A 21,598-nucleotide genomic window follows, 5' to 3' on the forward strand; every position below is an offset into this window, starting at 1 on the left:
CAGTCCCTGGTTCGAATCCAGGCTGTATCACACCCGGCCGTGATTGGGAGTCCCATATGGTGGTGCACAATTGGCCCAGCGTTGTCTGGGTTTGGTTGGAGTAGGCCGCCATTGTAAATAAGAATTTGTTCTTAACTGACTTACCTAGTTAAATAAAAAATATCCCTGTTTGACAGCTAGGTGTTATGGTATTATGACACATCCGCTGTTGGGCTCTATTGAGTACCATGGTATGAGTCATAAGGATAAAATAATAGCCAATCAACGTTGAGCTGAACTGAGTGAACTCAACTGTGAATGGTCCTGGAGCACCAAAAAAAGTGTAATGGGAAGCTAGTTTGGATTTGGCTTCACTCCAATCACATCACAACGAGAGCAATATGTCATTGACAGAAACAACTTGAATTGTTGCATCTCGTTGTGTTGTTGTCCTCCAGTGGCTAGCTAAAATTGGCCATTTCCTAAATTAGCCATGGATGAAGATGGACTCGTTGTTTTTTTACTTAATTCTCTGTACTGGCCAATGATTATAACAGCGATTCTGATCCAACCATAATATCATACATTGTGCCCCTGGCCTGAGAGGATGGACGTTCAATATGTAGCTAGATGTAGATGGCTAATGTTAACTTGCTAATGTTGCCCATGAAAAGAATTTAAGGTGGCGAGCAAACATTTTAGCCAGGTAGCCTAGGACAACAAAAATATAAGTGTTTACTGTATGACGGCATCCCAGAACGTTTCATCAACATGAAAGAGAGGAGGATGGCATTGGCGTTTCTCTTCCAGTAGGGCGAGTCAACGTCTACTTGCATGAACGCACAATTACTCACAAGCGGAAAGAAATCACAACCATGAACAACCACATCATATTTATCTTGCGTTGTAATTTTGTTTTTGGCATCTTTTAGTTGTCATTGTATTCTACTAAGCATAGGAGATTTGACGATGTTAAAATGTTGGAATTGAAATGGTGCTGGAATAGTGGAGGCAGCTCCTGTTTTCTTTGCGACTTGCGGTAACTCTCTGTGGTTCTAAATCAATAGCGGTTTAGTAGTCCGAGTACCAACTTGCTTGACCATGCTGTAGGTCATGTAGCTGTTTGTTACATGCAATATGCTTTGTGGACTTCACCTGACAGATGTTGCTCTCCGGTTTTGTGATGAAACAAATACGTGGTTGAATTTATTCTGCCACTGTGTCTTCTTATTGTCTCGTCCTTAGGCCTATATATCATGGTGGCAAGATATATGAACTAACAGGTTATAGAGCAAACAATGCAATTATCACAAGACACACTGCAGGTTGTAATATGGCTTTTCTTTCTGGCTTGGCTTCCCCAGTGATTTTACCCACTCACCGTTACTGTGCATATTACTACCCTTTTCACAGCCCATCCCAGCATAAGACTAGTCTGATTATTCAGACTGTAATACACAATGAATTTGTATATACAGCCTGAAACTAATGGCTGAACAATCCTATAACTGTTCTTTACAAGCCAGAATGTTTAATAAAATGACATTTAAAGGTGCACTATGCAGAAAGCGCGTCGTCATTTCCTGTTTGCAAAAATTTGAATAGTTCGCCTAATTTCAGTTTGTGTGTCAAAACAAGCAAGTATAGTGTGGAGATGATAAAACGAAACGTAAGAATGGGAAGCATAGAAATACTGCACATAGAAGAGATCTACCACTTCTTAGATATGCTTTCATTGAGAATGACAGATCTACAACTCACATTTCTATGTGAATTTGGTCATGTCGCCCAACAAGTTACATATTACAGCTTTAAACTCTACCGGTTGTATGTGCTGTTTGTCCTTCAGCTGATCAAAATGTAAAAAAAACAAAATTCCCCAGGAAAGTATTGTTTACCCAACTTTTTAGAGAACCGGTAGGCATAGGCTATGGTTCGGTTCGGCACCATGGTAAAGTTAGTTTTATATTGTATATACGGTTTTCTCTCATCAATAGCTGTTGAACAAATAAGCATGTCATGAAAATAAGAAAATTATATAAAATAAAATAAAATTTTATTTGTCATATACACATGGTTAGCAGATGTTAATGCGAGTGTAGCGAAATGCTTGTGCTTCTAGTTCCGACCATGTAGTAATATCTAACAAGTAATCTAACCTAACAATTTCCCAACAACTACCTTGTACACACAAGTGTAAAGGAATTAATAAGAATATGTACATAACAATATATGAATGAGCGATGGCCGAACGGCATAGGCAAGATGCAGTAGATGGTATAGAGTACAGTACATACATATGAGATGAGTAATGTAGAGTATGTAAACATTATATAAGTGGCATTGTTTAAAGTGGCTAGTGATACATTTATTGCATTCATTTTTCCATTACTAAAGTGGCTAGAGATGAGTCAGTATGTTGGCAGCAGCCACTCAATGTTAGTGATGGCTGTTTAACAGTATGATGGCCTTGAGATAGAAGCTGTTTTTCAGTCTCTTGGTCCCCGCTTTGATGCACTTGTACTGACCTCGCCTTCTGGATGATAGCGGGGTGAACAGGCAGTGGCTCGGGTGGTTGTTGTCCTTGATGATCTTTTTGGCCTTCCTGTGACATCGGGTGGTGTAGGTGTCCTGGAGGGCAGGTAGTTTGCCCCCGGTGATACGTTGTGCAGACCTCACTACCCTCTGGAGAGCCTTACGGTTGTGGGCGGAGCAGTTGCCGTACCATGCGGTGATACAGCCCGACAGGATGCTCTCGATTGTGCATCTGTAAAAGTTTGTGAGTGTTTTTGGTTACAAGCCGCATTTCTTCAGCCTCCTGAGGTTGGAGTACAGGAGAGGGCTGAGAACGCACCCTTGTGGGGCCCCAGTGTTGAGGATCAGCGGGGTGGAGATGTTGTTACCTACCCTCACCACCTGGAGGTGGCCCGTCAGGAAGTCCAAGACCCCGTCAGGAAGTCCAGGACAGGGCGGGGTTGAAACCCAGGGTCTCGAGCTTAATGATGAGTTTGGAGGGCTCTATGGTGTTAAATGCTGAGCCGTAGTTGAAGAACAGCATTCTTACATAGGTATTCCTCTTGTCCAGATGGGTTAGGGCAGTGTGCAGTGTGATTGCGATTGCGTTGTCTGTGGACCTATTGGGGTGGTAAGCAAATTGGAGTGGGTCTAGGGTGTCAGGTAGGGTGGAGGTGACATGGTCCTTGACTCTCAAAGCACTTCATGATGAGTGTGATATGTGTGATATGGTGTGATGTGGTCCTTGACTAGTCTCTCAAAGCACTTCATGATGACGGAAGTGAGTGCTACGGGGCGATAGTCATTTAGCTCAGTTACCTTTGCTTTTTTGGGAACAGGAACAATAGTGGCCCTCTTGAAGCATGTGGGAACAGCAGACTGGGATAAGGATTGATTGAATATGTCCGTAAACACACCAGCCAGCTGGTCTGCGCATGCTCTGAGGACGCGGCTGGGGATGCCGTCTGGGCCGGCAGCCTTGTGAGGGTTAACACATTTAAATGTTTTACTCACATTGGCTGCAGTGAAGGAGAGCCCGCAGGTTTTGGTAGCGGGCCGTGTCAGTGGCACTGTGTTGTCCTCAAAGCGAGCAAAGAAGTTGTTTAGTTTATCTGGGAGCAAGACATCGTGGTCTGCGACGGGGCTGATTTCCTTTTGTTGTCCGTGATTGACTGTAGACCCTGCCACATACCTCTCGTGTCTGAGCCGTTGAATTGCGACTCTACTTTGTCTCTATACTGACGCTTAGATTGTTTGACTGCCTTGTGGAGGGAATAGCTACACTGTTTGTATTCGGTCATGTTTCCGGTCACCTTGCCCTCATTAAAAGCAGTGGTTCGTGCTTTCAGTTGTTCGCAAATAATTCCATCAATCCACGGTTTCTGGTTGGGGAATGCTTTAATAGACGCTGTGGGTACAACATCACCGATGCACTTGCTAATAAACTCGCTCACCGAATCAGCGTATTCATCAATGTTACTGTCCGATGCTATGCGGAACATATCCCAGTCCACGTGATCGAAGCAATCTTGAAGCGTGGAATCCGATTGGTCGGACCAGCATTGAACAGATCTGAGCACGGGCGCTTCCTGTTTTAGTTTCTGTCTATAGGCTGGGAGCAACAAAATGGAGTCGTGGTCATATTTTACGAAAGGAGGGCGGGGGAGGGCTTTATATGCGTCGCGTATAATAACAATGATCCAGGGTTTTGCCAGCCCGGGTCGCACATTCGATATGCTGATCAAATTTAGGGAGCCTTGTTTTCAGATTAGCCTTGTTAAAATCTCTAGCTACAATAAATGCAGCCTCAGGATATGTGGTTTCCAGTTTACCTAGAGTCAAATTAAGATTTTCAGGGCCGTCGATGTGTCTGCTTGGGGCGGGATATACTCGACTGTAATTATAATTGAAGAGAATACTCTAGGTAGATAATGCGGTCGGCATTTGATTGTAAGGAATTCTAGGTCAGGTGAACAAAAGAACTTGAGTTCCTGTATGTTGTTATGATCACACCATGTCTCGTTAATCATAAGGCATACACCCCTGCCCTTCTTCTTACCAGAGAGATGTTTGTTTCTGTATTTGGCTGTTATGTTTTCCCACCTTGTTGGCTCACGCAAGGATGACAGGTAAGGCCTATTGTCTAATCAAGAAATCCCAAAATATCCCTTTAAGAGATAAACATGGTAATGCTTTCACTGATTGCACATAAAGGAAGATAGTTCCTACATGATGGTGTGCTTGCTTTGTTATCCAACTGATCTTGTGTCCTTTCTGTCATCCTGTGAACCCCGTTCATTGCTGCTTGCAGCTATATTTATTGTTTCTGTATACTTCTCTAGATAAACAAAGTTAATAGATTTATTCAAGATAAAATCTCACCTCCTGTAGTTTACCACTGACTTGTAACCTACCTTAACCCTTGTTTACTGGGCTGGCCCTTCCAGTTAATTAGCACTGTGGAATGATGTGACTATGTAATTGTCATGTAATTAGCCTACACATTTATAATTACATGCAATTACTGGGACTGTAATGAACACATGTTGATTGGCACATTCTCATCCTCTCTCAGAGGCTGAATGTTGAAGAGCCAAGTAGGCAGAAGCTGTAGTGATGTCCACAGTATTTAATCCATAGCCAGCAAGCTGCTGCAGGTACCACATGAGTCAGCTGTAAAACAAAGTTACGCCTCCAGAGACAAGTAAAGCAAGAATTATCAAATGAATGTGATGACTACAGGAAAACTGGACGTCTGTCTTAACATGTATTTCTCCATTGATCATTTTTCCCATTACTCTATGTAGGCGTATGACAAGCTTACTTTTTCACACAATGGAAACATACAGTGTATATAGATCATGAAACACAGAACACACACACACACACATACTGTACACACACACATACTGTACACACACACACGCACGCACGCAGACACGCACGCACGCACGCACACACACACACACACACACACACACACACACACACACACACACACACACACACACACACACACACACACACACACACACACACACACACACACACACACACACACACACACACACACACACACACACACACACACACACACACAGCTAAACTTTAGCTACTGTATGTGGTCTGTGATTAGCTTCATTCATTAGCTTCATTCATCTCTTCATTCAAAGACTCAATCATGGACAGTTTTATCTCCATCTCTTCATTCAAAGACTCAATCATGGACACTCTTACTGACAGTTGTGGCTGTTTTGCGTGATGTATTGTTGTCTCTACCTTCTTGCCCTTTGTGCTGTTGTCTGTGCCCTATAATGTTTGTACCATGTTTTGTGCTGCTACCATGTTGTGTTTTCTACCATGTTGTTGTCATGTTGTGTTGCTACCATGCTGTGTTGTCATGTGTTGCTGCCTGGCTGTTTTGTTGTCTTAGGTCTCTCTTTATGTAGTGTTGTGTTGTCTCTCTTGTCCCTTGGCTCTGCACGTGTTTATGTACGGTGGTATTCCCTGCATAACGTATCCTGTTAAATCCTTGTGTTTTGAAAGTGTGCTTGCCAAAAGCTGGTCTGTTCTCACTCTCTCACTGATCAGTATCTGTATGTGCCTCTGAGATGTTACAGCTGCACTGCCATCTCCTGGGTGGAATGGATTTGCATCCCAGTGGTTGAATAGAATGGTGTAGATTGAAAAGGGACAAAGGGAGCCAATTGAATTATATTGGCTGATTTAATATATCCTCTAACAGAATACTAATAAACTGTGTTTGTGTATTACAGACCAAATTGAAACTGCAGAAAGCAACTAGAATGGGTAAGTATTACTTGAATTGACAGACTGATCATTGTTCTCAGGTTTTAAATTCTCATCTGAATGAGTCGTTTTTGTAAAATGCTTTTGCTGCTTAGAGCTGAAATACAGTTTATCTCAGGCATAATCTCACTAATTTGTTGGTTTGGATTATTATAAGAGGCTGTAACGGAAAGTCGTGTAACAATGGCTGGGATTGATTCCATTTTGTTGGTGTGTTTAATTGCCATCGGGAGAAAATCTGGTAGGAATTGTAGTAATTCTAATGTGTTTGGTGTTGTATAATATCAAAAGCTGCTTGGTTTTCTTGATCAACTCATAACCTCTGTTATAAAACAATACACAGATGTATTATTGTGTTTCCATTGCCTTTATTGTGTCCCACCATTGGAATTGATACAACCCAAATGTCCTCACATGGCAAGTCACTATGTATGGACACAACGCTACTTCCCATACACAGCAAAAAGACCCTGCATCAAATTTAAGAGTGCTCCCCCAACAGACAGGACAATTTGTTTGTAAAGATCCTAACAATATTACTTGAAATTATATAAGAATATCATAGGAAAAGCAAATATGTCATTACAAATATTTCAGCGCTTGATCCACTTCTGCTTTTTCAACTAGTTTCAGCTTTCCTGTTCTCGCACAATTTACAATTCACTTTATTTTTGACAGCCAAAGATCGAAGCTGCTTTGACAAATCATTGACACAAAGGCTAGTGGATCAGTAACCCAAACAAAAAAATAGTTTCTGAACCACTCCTTTAAGAGTCACATGTCAGTATAACATTTAAAATCACTCACACGTTCTTAAATTATTCTGCAATCACAGTAGTTTTCAGAAGTAAAAACTAGAAGTAAAAACAAACCACAATCTGGTTCAGAACCTCTCACATTTTCTTGCAAAACGAGAACAGGCTACAGAAAGAAGGCTTAGGTGCAGAGGCTGGTTGCCTAAATTTGGTCAATTACATGTAACGGTACCCTACACACTTCTCTCATCTGAGAACATAAGATCCTAAACGCCTTTGGCTGCCAACATCCTTGGTTGGGGACTTCACTTCTTTGCACCGGCGAAGTGCTTGTTGAGGATGCCCTTGGCGGTGTCCAGGGCTGCGTCGGCGGGCACGGGGATGTGAGGGGTGACTCCGGCACCCTCCCAGGCGGGACCCTGGGCTGTGTCTGAATGGGTGGTGGGGATGCTCAGGAACACATCACTGTCGCCCACGCGGAAGGTCTCAGCGGGGTGTGAGGCACCGTTGGTGGTCTCGCCCACGATCATGGCCCGACCATGCTTCTTCATGATGTAGACAAACTCCTCGGCGGCGCCGGCCGTGGCTCTGCTGGTCAAGATGATCAGGCTCTTCTTGGAGCCATACCTCGCACCTGAGAGAGAAGATGGGAGTCATTTTCATCTGCTGACAGCACACAGATGTGTTCGGATGAATCCAAATTGATAAACTCATTACACAGTGCACATTATGAAACTTGGGATTTTTTTTAACCTGTGAGCTCAGGTAGAGTCCACAGCTCCTTAGTGGTGCCAGACGGTCTGTCGTACAGTTTATCCAGCAAGACCTGCTTGTCTGCATCAAAGAAGTAGGAGCAGAAGCCCGCAATGGCAGTGGTGGCCCCGCCAACGTTGTTCCTGCAAAATCAATTATACAAACTCATTCAATATAAAAGATGAACATGTTGTGAATAAAACTTTCCCTATGGTGCAACTGTCCCCATTTTAACCCAACTAAATGGTAAGCCACTCTGTAACTCTGTTCATCTTGGTGAACATAAATATGTTCCTCTAGTTGCTATGCTCGTAATTTGAGTTTTGATTTTCACTATAAAGAGAAGTTCTACAGATGTAGGATCTTAATTTGCGCCAGTTTGCCACAGTAGGAAAATAATGATGCAGCAACAGTAAATGTGAATTATTATGGGGATTATAATTAATGAACATTTTTGTAGGGGTTGATACATTTTTCATAAGGGAAAATCAAGTCTGAAATTTCTAAGTGGAAATTACAAACTTCAGAAGCCTTTTTAAACCTCATATACACAACTAGTTTTACATTTCCGGAAAGTTCTTCTGCAACGGAGTGATGAAATTAAGATCCTACATCTGTACCTGAGATCAACAATCAGAGCGTCAGTGTTAACAACTTTGTTCCACACATGCTCCACGATGATCTGGGCAATGGCCTGAACCTCCTCGAAGTTACCAAACATGTCAAAGCGCAGGTAGCCAATGTTGTTCTCAAACAGATCCGTGTGGAAGGAGACCTTGATCAGCTCAATGAACATCTCTGGAGATGGGTTCTGAAATCAACATAAATGTCTCAAAATTGTCCCCCTAATTAATACTGAAATTCAACATACTTATTTTTCAGGCAAATATTCATTTAAAAAAAAGTTGCTCTCTGGATTCACATAAAAGTATTCTCTATAGATAAATGTATTACATTGGCTATAAATACAATACAACATAAAATGTGTCTTACCATTGGTGGCAGGGGTGGGGTGTTGTGTGTGGTCTTCAGGCACTTGTCTCCAGACAGTTTCATGAGGTCAGCGGAGAGTTTCGTCTCCAGATCCACCTTTGAAGAGATCAAGTTGTAGTCGCCGCTCGTTGCCGCCAGCTTCTCTGCAACGTCCGCTCCCACATTCTCAAAGGCGTAGTTGTCGGCCACCAGAGCTCCAGTTGCCTCGAGGATGGCAGGGATCTCGGCACGTAGGTTAATGATCTTAATGGCAACAGCCAGGGCATCTTCAGCATCAACCTCAACATCGGGCGTCACGCCGGTGACCTCCCAAGACTTCCCTGTGATGGGGTTGATGGACTTAGCCGAGGGCACTGTGACATAGAAGTCTGTGTCCCCAATCTTGATCTTGTCAATTTTCACGGATCCGCCAGCGGTTTTCTCCCCAACGATTGTGGCCCTCTTGAGGTTCTTCAGACAGTAGGCGACGTCCTCTGCAATTCCCTTGGTGTTTGCACTAGTCAGGATGACGAGGGATTTCTTGGTTCCGTACCTCTCGCCCAGAAGTGTGGGCATGGACCACATCTCGGTGGTGGTGTCGGAGGGACGGTCGTACACGCTGTCGATGTGAATCAGAGGCTCGGCGTCGGTGAAATAAGACACAATGTATGGGATGCCCGACAGATCCCCGCTGCCTGTGTAGCGGAGGTCAAAGATCAGAGCGGACGTGGGCAAAATCTTTTTCCAGACCAGCTCCAGGAGGAGGGTGCCGATCTTGTCGGCCAACTCCTCCCCGATGATGTGGTCAATCCTCAGGTAGCCGATGTTGCCCTCCAGGACCTCCAGCTTAATGGAGCTCTGGAGCACACCGATAAGCTGGTCCGGTGGCAGGGGTGGCAGGGCAGGGGCCACCGCAGGGACATAGTTGGGCTCATTGGAGATGACCAGTCGGGGGTCGTTGATGGTACTCTGGACCCCGCCGGTCAGGACAGAGGCGAGAGTGTCGGGGTCAGGGATGCTGAGGATCTCTGTATTGCTGCTCGCAGCGTCGATGGCCTCCTGCATGCCAGTCAACTTCTCCGGAGAGCAGTAGTTGTCCAGGAGAATTTTAGCCATGTCTACAATCAGGTCGGGTGCAAAAGCGCTGTGGATGGCAACATTGCCGAAGACCAGCACCGATGCCAACAAGAGGAGAGACTTTGCCATCTTGTCGGTTTTCTAGATTGCAGTAAACCACAGTAGTAGCTGCTCTGCGGTGGAACGTACGTCTGCAAAGAGGTCCTTGGTCAAATGAGACTGTTTCTCCTGAAAGTTTCTGTTAACACACACAAGGATTTTCCTCACAATAAACCTTTAATCGTATTATCCTGAGTACTTTGGTAAGACAATAACAAGCTAACAATGTAGGTGCAACATGTTGCCCAAGATGTAGATGTTAAATATATCTTTGTTGCTATGCATGTGAGGTAAGGTTTGACTAGACACAAATATCTGCTGTGATTATACTTGGTGGAAATATTCACATTACTGTATACATTTCTGAATATTTTTCATTTGAAGAAAAAATCTCACTGATTGAAGATCAGTGTTAACTATATAAGGTACAAATAATATATATATATATATATATATATATATATATATATATATATATATATATATATATATATATATATATATATATATATATATATATTGTACCTTATAATTAGGCCTTCTGTTGGTCAGTAAATTGATCTTAAGTGTAATATTACCTGTGACTGTCCTTATACCATATTTAGGAGTCTAATCTCACTCAGCATTATCCTTAGAATATCGAATTTACACTTAGAACATAGAATTTATACTTAGGACATAGAACTTATACTTAGGACATAGAACTTATACTTAGAATTTATTCTTAAAACTTAGAAAATTAAATAGTCAAGTCCCCCCCCCCCACCCTTTCTTAATTTCCCATTGGCTGACCCAATATTATGGTCTGTAAATATGACATTGAGCTCTGAACAGTTCATCTCAGGTAATCAATAACTCACACGTTTATTTAACAGTTTAGTGTTGATTAAAAATCAAATGAAACTTACCAGGAACCAATAGCATTTGCTCTACAGTTATATTCCACCTACTATACCAGCGTAAAACAGAACATTTGTGTTTTCTCTTCTAAGCTACAGTATATGGCCTCCATTTGGTCATGACACTATTCATCATTTCTTGTGGACAGACTACGTAAACATAAATGGTACCGTAGATCTGCCATGATAAAAAGGGATGCTCTTCGTTACGGTTCTGATCCTTGTTCTATAGTCTTTTCTCCTAACATGTATGAGCCCAGAACTTAATCAAGCATTTGACCAATTACGTGAAACTAGGTTAACCGATATTACACTATTCATAATGAGTTCATGTGGTTATCATTGATGCTATTACACAGTAGGGAACTGAGTACAGTAGTTCACTACAGGTTTGTATGGGAAATGCTCCCTCTACTGACTGGCTAAAGACTCTTCTACATTGCATGACTAAACAAATGAAGAAAAGGACAAATAACAAATGCATTTAAAAGCAGATTAATAAAGAAGTATAAAGTATTTGCGATAATCAAATGAAGTCCATGACAGTACAATGAAATAAAATATCAACTTGGTTTCCTCACCCATATTTAGGCCAACACAGATGTAGCCCAAAGAGTTACATCAAAGAGATTAAAAATACATTTAGATATTCATAAAATATAAACAAGAGGATTTACTTCTAAATCTAATCCAATTTCGCAAACAAAATGACGCACAGAGGGTTTGGTCAAATTCATCGAAGGCAACTCATTTCATCCCAGTGCTGCGACAGTTATTGATCTGTATATTTTCAGGTACAAAAAGAACGCTGTCATAAGGTGCCTGAATAATAATGTGCAATCTACTATTTTAAGATTTCGAATAAGAGAACCAAAATAGCTTTCCTTGGGGTGGATATATTATACCACAGATACATTATGTCAGGTTACAGAAAAATGATGATAATAAATCACATTTCTGTTAGAAATTACACAGGAAAAATAACATAATTCCAAATACAGGACAAACAAAGTAAACATTGAAAGGAACGAGAAATTAAAACATGACCACTATTTCCCTTTATCTTGCTTTAAAAGCCTGGCTGCAATGATTCTCTGTGCAACACTCAGAGCATCATTTGCCTGGGCAGTAACGTGTGGCTCGACCCCAGAGACACTCCACACCTTCCCAGTAACAGCACTCAGGACCACCTGGTTAGGTATGGAAGCATACAGGATACTATTCCCGATCTGGTAGGTGCCGCTGGACAGGGATCCTCCGATGGTCGGCTCCCCAATCACCTTCGCCCTGTTCAGGTCCTTCATGGCCCGCGTGAACACCTCGGCAGCTGACCCTGTCATTTGACTAGTAAGGATGTAGATGTCCTTGGTGGAACCGTACCTCTGACCCTGGATCTGAGGCAGGGTCATGACCTCGGTCATGGTGGTTGTAGAGCGGTCAAAGACGGTGTAAAGGTGCCTCAGGGGCTCAGCATCGAAGAAGTAGGTACAAAGGAGCGGTATGGCTGTGGAGTAACCACCTGTGTTGTATCTCATGTCAATGATCATTGTGTCCGTGTTCACCAGCTTGCTCCACACCAGTTTGATCAACTGAGGGCCGATGGCTCTCATCACTTCTATGTCTGCCATCATATCGAACCTCAGATAGCCCACGTTCCCGGGCATCACCTCGATCTTGAACAGCGTGTCAATGATGTAACCCACCTCCTGAGCTGTCGGGATTTTTGGCATGTCATGCAGAGACTCGGGTTCGATGTCGCAGTAGAATATGTGCAGCCGGTGGTCGCCTGACGTCTCCTGGAGGTCAGCTGTTAGCTGGGATGCCAGAGACTCATAGTCGACCACCGATCGATATGAGCCCTCGGCCCATTTGGTGAGCAGCACTCTACTGAGCTTGTTGGCGACCTCAGGGATGGCATAGTGTACTTCCAAGAGCTCCCCTGTCCCCTCCACCAGTGACAGAACCTCCTTGTGAAACTCTATTATCTCATGGGCGTGGTCCACGGCCTCCTCAGCAAGCACTATGGCATCGGGGACCACGCCTCCACCTAGCCAGCACTCCCCGTTGTTGTCTATGAAGTTTATGAAGGGGACGGTGATGACAATGTTTGTGTCTTCCACCTGGAATGACTTGGAGTGCATAAGGGTCCCAGATGTGATTTCCCCGATGAGGGTGCCACGGTGCAGCGATTGCATCAGATAAGCAAATTCCTCCCCTGCACTGGCGGTATAGTGACTAGTCAGGATGTACACTCCACGTTTAGGCCCGTAGGGTGGGCCTAGGAGGCCAGAAAGCGTGTTAAACTCAGTGGTGGTGTTCTGGATCCTGTCGTATATGGTGAAGAAGTGGAACTGTTGTGACGGGTCTTGGAGGAAAGAGAGCAGGATGCCCATGGAAGCTGAGGACCCGCCTGTGTTGTATCGCAGGTCGATGATGAGGTTCTCTGTGTCTTTGAGGGCCTCCCAGATTTTTTGCGCAATCTGCTCTCCTAGTTTGGCCATCACTGACACGTCTCCAAACTTGTCGAAGCGGAGATAACCAGTGTTTCCAGTTAGGATGCGTACTTTGAAGACTGTATCCACCAGGTTCCTGAGAAATGCTGGATCACCTGGTATGTTCTCAGGTTCAAAGTCTTCCTCAATGATAACCGGGGGATCTTGGGTCAGTTTGATCATCAGACGAGGGTCCTCTGACACAGACTGCAGTTCGTTGTTGAGTTTATTCGCCAGGTCCTCCTCTGAAATGACAGAGAAGAAATCAGTGGATTCCAGATGTTGAAGGAAAGCCGGTACTCTGTCTGTGAATGAGTAGTACTGCCTGATGATGTCAGAGACGCTCTGGATGGCCCTTGGAATGGCACTCCTGACCGCCAGTAGATTTTGGGCATTAGCAACAGCATCCTTGGCATTGATATTTACAGAGGGAGATACTCCACTCACTTCCCAGCTTTGGCCTGTTATTGGGTTCACTGACCTGGCCACTGGAATTGTGATGTAGAAACCAGAATCTCCTATTCTTATCTTCTCCACTTTCACTGACCCCCCGGCTGACCTCTCTCCAACAATGTTCGCCCTCTTCAAATGCTTCAGAGTGTAGGCGACTGCCTCAGCCGCACCCACAGTACGCTTACTGGTTAATACGATGAGGTCTTTTCGATTTCCGTACCGCTCTCCCATGATAGATGACATAGTCCACAGCTCCTTAGTGGTGTTGGAGGGTCGATCGAACACAGTGTCAATGTGAATGAGAGGTTCTGGGTCGGAGAAGTAGGAGATGATGAACGGGACTCCGGACAGCTCCCCAGCTGTGCTGTAGCGCAGGTCAAAGATTAACGAGGAGGTGTTGGCGACCTTGTTCCAGACGTTGTCCCGGAGCAGCGGGCCAAGCTTGGCGGCCGTCTCCTCCCCTATGATCTGGTCGATCCTCAGGTAACCCACGTTGTTCTCCAGGACCTCCAGCTTCACAGAGTTCCTGACCAGACGGATGAGCTGCTCAGTGGGGAGAGAAGGGAGGGCGGGCGGCATCACTGGGACAAAGTTTGGCTCGAAGGACACAGTTAGTCGAGGGTCATTGAGTGCACCCTGCACGCCAACTGTCAGCACAGATGCCAAGGTCTTGCGGTCAGATATTTTGAGGATTTCTCCACTGTTGATGGCTTGCTGAATGGCCTCCTGCATGCCAACCAGATTCTCAGGGAAGCAGTAGTTGTCGAGGAGAATTTTTGCCATGTCCAGCACCAGAGCCGGCTGGAAGGAAGAGCTGCCAAAGAGAACATTGCAAAGAAGCACCAGCAGTGCTGGTGAGACCCGACCTCCTGCCATTACTGCGGAGAATGTTATATTTTATCTGTGTTATCCTGCTTTTTTGTCCATTCATTCAGAGGGGCAGTCCTTTGTTAAGTGAGAATGTTTCAGCCGCCAGGTTTCGGACAGAAACAATGACGTAAGAGGCTTTTGTTCCCAATAAACCTTTAATCGTATTATCTGCGGTGCATCCGCCAGACAGTAACAGATAAAAAAGTTGAATTGGAGATTTTACATCAAAGGTATTATAATGTACATATTTGCGGATGCCACAGGATTATTGGAGTTTCCCTTTTTTCTGCTTGCTTTATTTCATTTGTTTTATTACTGTGAATGCTTCTGTGTGGATGTACAGTATTTTGTTTTAGGCATCAAATACAAAACCTTTGCATTCCATATTCTTTTTTGGAATTTCTATGATATGCACTACTACCATGTCATACTCATTTTCTGAGAAAAGGGATGAGATATGACAAGAGATTAGGTCAGATTAAAGAAGTGAAAGACTACCAGATTAGTATGAAAGCCCCATGTGAAAGTCACAATCACTTATGAAAGCATTGTGGTTTGGCCAGGTGAAGAATAGGGCCATGCTTTGTGAGGTCATGTCTGGGGCGCGGAGTGGATGACATGATTACACAGTTTGTGTTCACGTGTGTATTCCTGATACGCTGCCTTAAACACAGAATGCAGGATGGAAACTGAAGATTCAAATGCAATGATTATAAAAATGAACATGAATTACCATTTGTTTGAAAATACTTTTATATTCACTATTTACATTGCATGTTTGCATCCAGATTTTCACTCACTGATTTGAATGGCATTTCCCCTGTGTTAATTTATCAACGGTGAATAGCATTTAGGGTTGAGTGAGTTCAAAACTGAAATTTATCACTGGGAATTTTTACAACACAGAATTACGCAACTACATATCGTCTAATGCTGCAGCACGGTGTGTACCGTTAATCTTGCCTTAACTTCTAATACCCATTCTTACATAAGCCCGTCTGGCGATTCCTCATGACCAATCAGGACCTGGAATCTCATTTTAAGACTCTGGTACATTGTTCACTGTGTCATTTGGGAGGGTTAGCGTTATCCGTGATCCTTGGGACGTCCCTATCCTAAACCCTAACCTTAATCCCTACCCTAACCCTAACCCTAACCCTAACCTTACCCATAACCATTACCTAAGCCTAACCTTAACCCTAACCATTTTAATGGGGTAGGGACGTCCCAAGGATCCAGAAAGCAAGGACCCTTTTTGGAAGGCATGCTTGGCGCTAAAATGGATAGTGAGGAAGTCATCAGGGGAAGGAACTAATTTAGGCAATTGTGGACTCTGTTAACTAGGCTAAAATCAGATGTCACATCGTTTTTGAATGGAAAGGTGACCTCAACCCCAAAGGTGTTTGATGGGGTTGAGGTCAGGGCTCTGTGCAGGCCAGTCAAACTGTTGCCACAAAGTTGGAAGCACAGAATTGTCTAGAATGTCATTGTATTCTGTAGCGTTAAAATTTCCCTACACTGAAACTAAGGGGCCTATCCCGAACCAAGAAAAACAGCCCCATCCGCCAAAACCAGTTTCGTCTATCGGACTTCCAGATGGTGAAGCGTGATTTATCATTCCATAGAAGGCGTTTCCACTGCTCCAGAGTCCAATGGCGGCGATCTTTACACCACTCCAGCCAATGCTTGGTATTGTGCATGGTGATCTTGCGTGCGGCTGCTCGGCCATGGAAACACATTTTATGAAGCTCCCGACGAACAGTTCTTATGCTGACGCTGCTTCCAGAGACAGTTTGGAACTCGGTAGTGAGTGTTGCAACCGAGGACAGATGATTTATACACGCTACACACTTCAGCACTCAGCAGTCCCGTTCTGTGAGCTTGTGTGGCCTACCACCTCGCGGCTGAGCAGTTGTTGCTCCTAGATGTTTCGACTTCACTATAACAGCAGGGCAGACCAGGGCAGCTCTAGCAGGGGAGAAATTGACTAACCGATTTGTTGGAAAGGTTGCATCCTATGACGGTGTCACGTTGAAAGTGACTGAGCTCTTCAGTAAGGCAATTCTACTGCCAATGTTTGTCTATGGAGATTGCATGGCTGTGTGCTCGATTTTATACACCTGTCAGCAACAGGTGTGGCTGAAATAGCCGAATCCACTAATTTGACAGGGTTTCCACATACTTTTGTATATATAGTGTATATTAAGGCTGGGCTATATTTATTTTTACTGTGAAGCGGTGATGCAAATGTCTACATCTAGGCTTCCTCATCCCCTGACAAACATTTGCTTCATTGGGACGGGAACCATCACCTCTGATTAGAATACATTGGTGTGTATTGACTATTGTGCATTGACTAATGTTCACAACTGGAGTATGTCGGGATACACATGTACTTAATATTTAGATATGTGTGCAATATTTTAGTTGAATAATTACAAAAACAGACAAAAGAAAACGTTAGGAATGAATGAAAGAGTAAGATATATACACAAAAATAGTTTATTGTCCACCATTAGAGGGCGCTCTTTACACATTATTCAAAGAAGAAATTCATCCCCAAAAGTTGAACTTTAGAAATTCAAAATTAATATTAATTTATACAGTAGAAGATATTTAGCGGAGAAATACACTGTTATGCTATAGAGCAGTTTCTGCCTCTAATATGAAACTAATGAGAACACTACATGTTTAATTCAAATTAATAATTTAGAAGTCATAATCATCATTTTTATTTAACCTTTATTTAACTAGGCAAGTCAGTTAAGAACAAATTCTTATTTACAATGACGGCCTATCCCGGCAAAACCCGGACGATGCTGGGACAATTGTGCGTGCCCTGTGGGACTCCCAATCACGGCCGGATGTGATACAGCCTGGATTCGAACCAGGTACTGTAGTGACGCCTCTTGCGTACACTACAGAAATGCCCTCATAAAAAATACTTTCAAAATCTACTCTTTTCGATTATGATCATTTTGTTATAGATATCAAACAATTGATGAACACTGACTTCATAATAGATCCAATTTATAATCTCTTTTGTTTTCTAAAACCATTACAATAATGATAAATAGTTCATAAATACTGAATTACAGGTTTTATTTATATATTTTCTGAGCGTATACTAAATAAAATAACTCAAAAGCATCTTACAACAGGAATGTACAGATTTACAGTAAAGGGTAAAGGGAACCACCATGGATGTTACCTCTTACTACCTACATCCACACTCTGCCACCTTCATCTCCTCATACATCTGTCGCAAGGTGATGACACCATTCTCCTGGTACATGACCGTGATTGGGGCCAGTTTTGTGGGAACGCAACATGCCATGTTGGCTTTTTTGGGGTTCTTGAGATTGACCAGGGTTTGGATGAGGGCGTGTTTGGAAGGGGTCATGTCCTCAGTCAGGGGGTAGTAACACACCCCTCTACACTCAAAGGCGTCATACTCAGGGGGCGCTACGATCCACTGGTCCCAGCCGATATCTTTGAATTTGACCCGCATGGAGGTCCGTCGGCAGTAACTGGTGTCCCCCTGCCTCTTCCGCCTGGGGTGTAGGTCCACGGGGATCTCATTGAAGTCGGGCCCTTGCCAGTCGCTCCCTGAGAAGACCGTCTCTTCCTCATGGACTATCTCCTCCCTCAGCTCCTTCTTGGCCTCTCTCTTCCTGCTCCCCAGGTCATCAGAGAAGACAATCAAAGCAGCTGACTGGTTATCCCCCGCACCCACGCTCACGTCAAAACCTCCGCCTTTGAAAGGCCCACAGTCCCACCTGTCGACCACCACCTCAAATGCACTGGCCCCACGGCCTGATTTGACCCAACTCTGGATGGCGGTGGTCACATCGAAAGCTTCCCAAGAGTGATGGGCCCCAACGACGTCTTTCCCATTCACAAAGTGGGCTGTGACATTGTTTCCTTTATACTCCACTTCATAGACCTTTATGGAACCCCCGATCTGATTGGTGGAGGTTGATGGCGAGGTCGCCCTATTATCCAGCAGGGTGAATAGCCTGAGTTCCGCCATGGTGACCTCTTCGTGATTTGGGACAGTTACATTGAACAGCAGTCTGTGTTTTGACTTTGTTCCATTTTTTGCAGAGTGACTAACATCTGCGAAAGTAGGCAACAGGCATACGCAGTTTCATATTTGATGACATTTATTTGAATCAATAGCCTTAGAGGCACACAGGCTTGCTTAATAAGTTAATAAGCATACAGTACTAACATAATACCTTCAGAAGTATTCACACCTCTTGACTTTTTCCACATTTTGTTGTGTTACAGCCTGACTTGTGTATTGTTTAAATTGAGATGTTATGTCACTGATCTATACACAATAGCCCATAATGTCAAAGTGGATTTTTGTTTGTAGAAAAAATGTATAATTTTTTTTTTTAATGATAAGCTGAAATGTCTTCAGTCAATAAGCATTCAACCCCTTCGTTATGGCAAGCCTTTGTTATGGTAGTCACTACAAATATACAAGCATCCATCCTAATTCAGTTGCCAGAGAGGAAGGAAACTGCTCAGGGCTTTCAACATGAGCCAATGATGATTTTAAAAGAGTTACAGAGTTTAATGGTTGTGATACTGTATGACATAACTGAGGATGGATCAAAAACATTGTAGTTACTCCACAATACTAATCTAAATGAGTGAAAAGAAGGAAGCCTGTACAGAACAAAATATTACAAAACATGCATCCTGTTTGCAACAAGGCATGTAAGTAATACTGTAAAAGATGTGGCAGAGAAATAAATGTTTTGTCCTGAATACAAAGTGTTATGTTTAGGACATATCCAACACAACGCATTACTGAGTACCACTCTTCATATTTTCAAACATGGTGGTGGCTGCATCATGTTATGGGTATGCTTGTCATCGGCAAGGACTAGGGGAGTTTTTGGGGATAAAAAGATACGGAATACAGCTAAGCACAGGCAAAGCCCTAGAGGAAACCTGGTTCAATCTTCTTTCCAACAGACACCGGGAGACAAATGCATCTTTCAGCAGGACAATAACCTAAAACACAAGCCCAAAAATCTACTCTGGAGTTGCTTACCAAGACGACATAGAATTTTCCTGAGGGGCTTAGTTACAGTTTTGACTTAAATCAGCTTGAAAATCTATGGCAAGACTTGAAAATGGCTTTCTGACAATTATCAACAACCAACTTGACAGAGATTGAAGAATGTAAAAAAGAATAATGGGCAAATACTGTACAATCCAGGTGTGCAAAGCTCTTAGAGACTGTAATCGCTGCCAAAGGTGTTTCTAACATGTATTGTCTCAGGGGGGTGAATACTTACCTAATCAAGATATATTAGTGTTTTAGTTTTCCTAAATATTTGCTAGAATTTTTCTTCCACGTTAACATTACAGAGTATTTTGTGTAGATCGTTGACCAAAAATTTCAATTAAATCCATTTTAATCCCACTTTGTAACACAACAAATTGTCCAAAAAGTCAAGGGGTGTGAATATTTCTGAATACTTTCTGAAGCTACTGTATGTACGCAAATGTTGTGATAACTGATAAAAAAACTCTGTGACATAAGTCTTGCCCCCAATATTCCTGTTTGACTTGTCTATGTACATACCTTGAACGGTGAAGCTGCGAATGACATCAGAACGAGGCATAGCGGACTTGTCGGACACATACTTGTTGTACAGTTCAATCATGAACGGCGGTGGGTATATCTTGCTGTGCTCTTGTGGGACATCTGATAAGTTGAGTTTTCTCAGAAACCCTTCCTTCATGTTTCCCAGAAAGCTCTGTAACCTGGAGTCCATTTCCTCCTTTTCAACCAGGTCCTGCTTGGAAGTCTCAGTGAAGCCCTCAGGATCTTCACTTTGGAGGACATCGTTCAGTGACTTGCATCTACAGGACCCCGTGGACACCAGCAAACTCAGATACATCTGGAAGAAGAAACGCCTTGAGCATTGCATCTTCAGAGCAAATCCTTCCCAATCAACACACTTTACCTTCCCAGTTCCCACTATGTATTTAACATGGACTTTGGGTGACAATCTGTGGAAATTGAGCTTCTTCTATGCTAGAGCTGGGGTCCGCTCCCATGTTCTAGAGTAAACAGTAGCCTCGTTTCAACCAAAATAGTATCTCGACCATTGATACTGTATCTTCATTTGGGCCTTGTTATCATTAGGGCGCTTGCCGTTAATGAATATTCTGTAAACATTTGACAGACACACTGCGATAATGAGAGAGGCGCTGGAAATTGCGAGACTACTGACAAACACTTTGCTAAATTCTTCCCACTTGCTTCCCACTAACGGGTCATAGTTTGAGGCCGACGGAAATCACCATAAGTTAGGAGAGGCAGAAAAATACATAGTGAGAACTTTCCCATATTGATACAGGACATGTTTTCTTCAGAGTCTTTCAGATACATAAGCAATAAAGATGTCGAACTAACACATTTGCTTAGAAATGTTAGTTACAGGTTAAATTGGCAGCACTCAATATTCCAAGGGGAATTATTTGTGTAGAACACCTTCTTCATCACCAGTAAACACCGTGGCTAGGATCCAGTGACATCCGAGGCCAATGTGTCTGAGTACATTGGCCTGAGTCCTGGCCCTTTCCAACAGTGTGTTTGTCTCTCTCATACATTCAGGCAGACCCCCCTCTGTGGGATATCTTTATGAGTAAACGCCAGTTAAATATCCTCTGACATGCATTTTCCATAGAGAGGAATGCACCAGATAAACAAGTGATTTGGTGATTAAGGTACTTTCTTTATTTGAGTCTGAAATGAGTAACGCATTCCTATTTCCTAAACATTCCTGTAATTCTAATATTAGCTGCTTGACTAATACTGTAAATATGTAGGATGCTCTTTTTTTCCACTGATTGTTTTTTTGACCAATCACATCAGAGTTTTTCACATCAGATC

General features: G+C 43.2%; 2 protein-coding genes across 2 annotated transcripts; both read right to left on the reverse strand.

Moving 5' to 3' along the window:
• Positions 1-6,651: 6,651 nt before the first annotated feature.
• LOC129835129 (retinol-binding protein 3-like) lies at positions 6,652-15,032 on the reverse strand. The gene is made up of 5 exons (XM_055900563.1): positions 12,022-15,032; positions 8,805-9,119; positions 8,432-8,622; positions 7,812-7,954; positions 6,652-7,692 (listed from the first exon to the last, which is right to left on the reverse strand). The coding sequence occupies exons 1-5, from the start codon at positions 14,677-14,679 to the stop codon at positions 7,364-7,366; spliced, it is 3,636 nt and encodes a 1,211-aa protein (XP_055756538.1). The 5' UTR covers positions 14,680-15,032; the 3' UTR covers positions 6,652-7,363.
• A 2,127-nt stretch (positions 15,033-17,159) lies between these two features.
• Positions 17,160-21,338, reverse strand: LOC129835240 (growth/differentiation factor 2-like). Its single transcript, XM_055900813.1, has 2 exons — positions 20,282-21,338; positions 17,160-18,792 (listed from the first exon to the last, which is right to left on the reverse strand). Exons 1-2 carry the CDS (start codon positions 20,628-20,630, stop codon positions 17,891-17,893), a joined length of 1,251 nt encoding a protein of 416 aa, XP_055756788.1. The 5' UTR covers positions 20,631-21,338; the 3' UTR covers positions 17,160-17,890.
• Between the last annotated feature and the right edge of the window lie 260 nt (positions 21,339-21,598).

This window comes from Salvelinus fontinalis, chromosome 1, assembly GCF_029448725.1.
Source record: "Salvelinus fontinalis isolate EN_2023a chromosome 1, ASM2944872v1, whole genome shotgun sequence".
NCBI classification, from domain to species: Eukaryota; Metazoa; Chordata; class Actinopteri; order Salmoniformes; family Salmonidae; genus Salvelinus; species Salvelinus fontinalis.

Excerpts from the sequence above, each read along its gene's own strand:
- LOC129835129 (XM_055900563.1), bottom strand. The coding sequence starts at position 14,679 with ATGGCAGGAGGTCGGGTCTCACCAGCACTGCTGGTGCTTCTTTGCAAT. Across the intron at positions 9,120-12,021 it reads TGAGTGCTGTTACTGGGAAG|TCTTGGGAGGTCACCGGCGT; the intron begins GTGTGGAGTGTC and ends ATCACAGGGAAG. Across the intron at positions 7,955-8,431 it reads GCTCTGATTGTTGATCTCAG|GAACAACGTTGGCGGGGCCA; the intron begins GTACAGATGTAG and ends TTGATTTTGCAG.
- LOC129835240 (XM_055900813.1), bottom strand. The coding sequence starts at position 20,630 with ATGCAATGCTCAAGGCGTTTCTTCTTCCAGATGTATCTGAGTTTGCTG. Across the intron at positions 18,793-20,281 it reads TCGCAGCTTCACCGTTCAAG|ATGTTAGTCACTCTGCAAAA; the intron begins GTATGTACATAG and ends CTACTTTCGCAG.